A 5,932-nucleotide genomic window follows, 5' to 3' on the forward strand; every position below is an offset into this window, starting at 1 on the left:
TATCGTACCGACTTTAGTAATGATAATCGAGGCTAGACCTAAAATTCAAAGGCTATTATATCAGTTCAGAGTGAAGCAATATCTAGTTTTTAATTATTATTGTGAGAACTGCCAGCTCTGATAATGTATCTTTAAGGCAAGGGAGACAACTACATGTACATATTATACCTTCACCAGAATAGATTAATGAAATATGAAATCTTTGTTTTTATCTTTCAGGGGCAATTTGTAACTTTATAGAGCAATAAATTATAACCTTTCCTAATGGAAGAACAATTACAGTGTACTCCTTTATTGTTTTCCCTTAACACTAACATATCTTCACCCAAACAGCAGTGACACATCCATAAACCATTAGAAACGTAATCACAACCCAGAATAAAAGTCAACAAATCACACACAATCAGATATATTTGAATTAAAAAAAAATATTCCATTCAAGTAATTAAATTGATTTCACATCGCCATTTTCAAAATTATAAAGTAATAATTATTTTTCCACAAACAAGGTCACTCTTAAAATATTTTTTTTTATATCAGATTTGTAAGCATCTCATAACCATTTTATAAAATGTATGTGTGTTTGTGCTAAGTTTCACAAGTGGTTAGACTGAATGTTGATATGAATATTCTAAGTGATTATTCATATGCTATTCCAATATTCAAATTGATTCCATTCAAGTTATCATTTTTTATCAAATGTTTTTTTTACATTTTGAGATTTATAGAAATTGTGACTATTTTCCATATTTTTAATATTATCTAATTTTACTAAAATATATTAAATATTTCTCATTGAAGACAAAAAAACAAATCAAATTCCATTAACATTGAATTATGAATTCCACAAAAAGAGCAATGAAAAACTATGATTTGGAATATCTGTTTGAGCAATACAAGGTGCCTCTTGTGTTATTTTATTTGAATATAATGGTTGCCTGTATCCAGTACATGTAAGCAAAAGAATAATACATTTTCATAAATGGGACCACAGAGAGATAAAGGACTATCTAATAAACAAAACTTACCGATAATACTATTGGGTAGTATCTTGTTATGTTACCAGAAGATGTTACCATTTTGTGGTAAGTATTTTGTGGTATTATTGTTATATTATGTTCTGTTACTGGTATATCATTCTCTGGTAAAGATGGAAGAGTAAATACAGGTTTAGCTTTGAGCTTTGATGGAGTTTTCTTAGTAACTGTGTTTTGATTCATAGATCTCAAAATGGCAAAATTGTCCATTTCTGGTACGGCTAAAGAATAGTCCTTGAAAAGAAAAAGAAATTAAAAATTTTCATTACCCTAGAATTTAATTAAAATATTATTTACTTAAAGAGACATTATTCAAGAGCTAAATCTGCCTATTTCAGGTCTTTCTTTAGGCCTTAAATGTTACATAAATTATTAATTAGACATTTATTAACATGACAAGATCATAATCCACCTTAGATGCCATCGGATGGCTCTGATTTTAAGTAGTTTAGAACAGTTCAGCCATTTAATGCACACATCTTGTCAAAACTACAGACATGGATAACTTCGCCCAGAATAAAGTAATTTGAATGAAATTTTCAATATATTCATTTTGCATTATCTATTTTTGAACTAAAATAGCAAGAACAGTCAATTCTTTATCTTAATCTTACATAATGTATCTTTAATCATACATCGATAACAATATCTTTTATGGAGAAAAATGACAGGCTTTACCAGTACTTCTACATGTACTTATTCAATCCTTCATACAAGTACTGGTTCAAACATGGCTATTTAAGGTGCTGATAAATTTCTACACTTTTTAAATATCATACATATCTATACTAACATGTTTTAAGATATTGTTGTTTTTTTTCTCCAGAAAACCACTAGAATAATGATAATGTTTTACAGGTATGCTTAAATTCTTTAAACATTATTAAACATAAAAATAATCCAAACAAAATTGTACAGTACCTGTAGTTTCTTCATTTTATGTTGAAAGAGTTTTGTTGAAAGTCTTCTACGAAGGGTGCCACGAAGATTATCTCGTACAATAGGTTCCTTATTTTCTACTCTACATAGGCCTACTGTATCCTTTTTGAATGGTGACTAAAATACAAAAACGCTAATTTATTAACCTCATAATAATATCAATTCAATAATTTATTTAGAATCATAATAGACACAAAAACATAATATGAAACACACTATTTCAGTTAAATCATAATTGTCTCTTGTTGTGGGGTCAGAGTGTCAAATACAGACATATAAGTGTACATGTAGGCAAATTTCACATATTGCTTTTTGAATATTAATCCTTTGATGGTCCGTAATCTTTTAAAATACATGTAAGGCATCTAAGTATGACAAGACAGTAGCGCATTTTGATTGGATCTGGCCTCTTCTCATTCATGTTCATGAGTGTCATAAAATACATGTAGGTATCCTTTCTTGTAATTAATCTACCCTCACTACAGAACCAAACCATTAATAAATTCTATAAACTTATCAGAACTCTGTAACATGTTGTCATCAACCATACATGTATATTGTCAACAGTACAAATCGCGGGGGGGGGGGGTAGCTACCCTAATGAATGCCATTGATATTCCCAAAGGCCAGGTGATTCGATTCCATTTTCATAATCCAAACTAATTTATATAATTTTTTTTTCTAAGAGTAAGAGACAAGATAGATCTGACTTTATTTGAAGGCGATTTGATAAGATCATAAGATGGACTGACATGTTCATGTAACTTTTAAGTGTTCAGAAAGAATATCAAGCGCCTACTAATATTATTGCCTACTAGTACTATACTTAGCTAAAATATAAATCTAATTGATGAACACACGTGAAACATTTTGTTTGTTTACCTTTTTTACTTGCCGAATAGAGCTGCCGTGTATAGTTTGTCTTCTTCGTTTACTTGTGGTAGCTTTTGGTAAAAATCCACACCCCTCGACATTAAAACTCAAATCCATCTCGTCCATATCAACTTGAAATTCGCGCTTTCGTTTCCGAGTTTCAGAAGCCATCTTTATTTACTTTGTACATAGCGAATCGTTGTAGCCGTTACCCTCATTATCTTTGAAATAATCAATGAAGCGTAAACATCTTTCTCAGCGCCACCTGAAATAACAGGTACTCTAAGGGAGGTAATCCAGTCTGCCACTACCAGTGTCATTACAAATAGTTTTTATTTTACACGTAATTCTTCACATTATCTAAATTAAACAATACAAAATATTACACAATACTTTGAGCTTCTACCCGATACTGCAAACTGCTAACTCTTTGCTTTATACATCTCAAATACAGATATAGAATATCCCACACCTTTATTACAAAATACAGATTGCGTTTAGCTTGCCTCTCTGATTTTGAGTAAATTCTAATTCTAGGATAGGGTATATCACATAATATTACCAGTTCGAATTCTAAAATAAACTACAGGACATCTTTGATAATGACATGTCGACCATTGAACGCTAAAATCATAGGCTGTATTATCTATGGATGGGTGGGGGAAGGAGTGAGAAGACCGTAATATATTTAGAGAAGAGAACTTTTAATTTAAAAGAATTAAATAAATCCAATAAAAAACACACTTTTATATATTAAAGACAAATCAAAAACTTTTTAGCGTTTTAACTTTAACCTGTTTTATGCCTCTATACATAGGCTCTCGGATTTACATTTTTATACGCAACTTACCCCTTTAATAATACACATGGACTCTATGGTCGTCTGAAGAACATTTTAAAGGGACAAGCCATCAGTAAATATCAATATACAGATAAGTTTTTTAAGATAAAATTTTAGTATACAAATTTATAACAATATGACAAATAATAATATTTACAAATAAGACAAACGATAATTTTAATCTAGCTTGCATATACATTTACTAACAGGGAAAACAGTGTGTATATACACATTTACCTTAAACAGGTTTGATAATGGCACAGAAATTTGATACAAGTATGATGCATGGGTATAAATATTATAAATACATAAATAACGAGAAGACTTATGGAAATATGATATAGGAATGCTAGAAGCATTATATGAATCAAGTAATAAAATATGGGATGAAATATATTAATTCATGGAAATCTAGATAACAATTATGATACAAAAAGGTAGAGATAGACCTACATGTAGCTAGAAACATGTTATATTCTTAGATTCATTGCATGGAATACAAACGCACTAACTGATCTTGCAACTGTTTTGAGTGGGTTAAATAGATTTTCTAGAGAACAGAGTAGATAATTATCTGTAAATGTTGGGTATATGTGGATGGTACGTAATTTAAATAGTCATAGTCTAACCATAATGGCCTGCAGATCTTTTCTAAGATGACTTTAGATTTCCTTGACTGATATTTAGAAGTATAGGTTGTTGATGTTTATTACAAATTTAACGCCCAACACATTCATTATACGTGGAATTATGGACAGGTTGATTTAATTAAGATTGTTTACATATAAAGTAGTAATAAAAAAAGGGCTAAAAATATAAAACGTAACTTTAAAACACAGGGTTAAAATTCGCTGTCGAGAGAAGTGGGAGTGGGTCATCTTCTCCCTGGTCCAGCTGATTAATGTTTGGTATCGTCAATGCGGATAGAAAAAAAAAACGTTGGGAAAAAGAAGCCATATGCTTTTTGTGGAAAAGCGAGTTTCTCGCAGTAAGTAAAAACAACATAGCTGGACCTGTAGATTATTTACAAATTAAAAACACAACTTTATGGATTTATTGCCTCTCGGTTTATTGCATGTAACGTTTCAACACTATTACGAGTATCTTATCCTTATCAAACAATAAATATACATGTAAGAATATTGAAACATTGCATGTAATAAACCAAGAAGTAGTAAATCCACTCGAAAAGTTCATCCAGATTTTCCGGCGTGGTTCGCCTTTTTTCAGTTATTCAGTACAGCCGGGCGACCTGGCAAAGGACAATGCATAGTCGTTCAAATGGGACGAAAAACCCGAGGTCCCATGTACACATTGTCGTGTACGTAAAAAAACCCATGGCAGTTAGAATCCAATAAAAGAGTAGGCCGTACCGGTACCGCAGAACAGTAGGAGGCTATACCCCATTTCATTTCATATCAGTAAACACCCGTTTCTTTCTAACTTATACCAGTGTATAAAATATAATTGTAACTTTTAAACAATGTATTTATATTTATGTAAATGATTTCTTACCCTGATGAATTTATAACTGCCCCGGCTTGTTCTAAGATCCAATAATTACATCTTTATGATATGTGAATATTTATTGAATAAATAGTGTTAGAAAGAAAGAAAAGTCACAATGTTGTATTAATATGAATATAGTTTTTAATATTCTAGATAAAACCGACAATCGTTTATGTTTATGTTTCAAATTGTTTCCGCGCGTCTTAAAATGTCTAGCACAAAACATTTAGAAAATAAATGGATTACAACCTAGCTGGACTTTTGAATTGGATTCTTGGCTTCGTTGAAAGAAAAAACCCCACCAAATTTGACCAATTCTGTCCGCCATACACAGACTTCCTTGATCAAGATTGGTATTATGTACATGTACCCACAGGAGTCTGACCTTCTATCCGTATATATATGCATACACCATGTCCAACCAGACAATATATAATAAAAATATATTGTCTGCTTGGACATGGTGTATGCATATATACGGATAGAAGGTCAGACTCCTGTGATGTACCTCGCATATGATTTGGATGGAAATATTTTCAAATTCTGGCTTTAATTCTAAATTTTCTTTTTTTTCCTGCGATTTTAACTGACAGTTTGTGAAAGATACACATATTTAAGTGAGCACTATTTTATCATTCTAAATTTAATCCCGTTATATTATTCAGACCTTATCGAGCTGAATACCATTTTCTCATCTTAATTACCTATCCCCCCTATATCATAATGGACCAAC

General features: G+C 31.0%; 1 protein-coding gene across 2 annotated transcripts in view; it reads right to left on the bottom strand.

Annotated features, from left to right (window-relative positions):
• LOC126814370 (rhotekin-2) overlaps positions 1-3,081 on the bottom strand; it is a 49,643-nt gene extending 46,562 nt beyond the window's left edge. Inside the window, exons 1-3 of one of the 2 annotated variants that reach the window (XM_050539458.2) lie at positions 2,859-3,081; positions 1,959-2,093; positions 1,029-1,271 (exon numbers count right to left, since the gene is read on the bottom strand). In XM_050539458.2, the coding sequence (XP_050395415.1) occupies positions 1,029-1,271; positions 1,959-2,093; positions 2,859-3,020 (540 nt within the window). In that variant the 5' untranslated portion in view covers positions 3,021-3,081. The remainder of the gene's footprint in view (positions 1-1,028; positions 1,272-1,958; positions 2,094-2,858) is intronic. The other variant, XM_050539457.2, reaches the window with a different exon arrangement.
• Between the last annotated feature and the right edge of the window lie 2,851 nt (positions 3,082-5,932).

This window comes from Patella vulgata, chromosome 3 (assembly GCF_932274485.2).
Source record: "Patella vulgata chromosome 3, xgPatVulg1.2, whole genome shotgun sequence".
Lineage (NCBI taxonomy): Eukaryota > Metazoa > Mollusca > Gastropoda > Patellidae > Patella > Patella vulgata.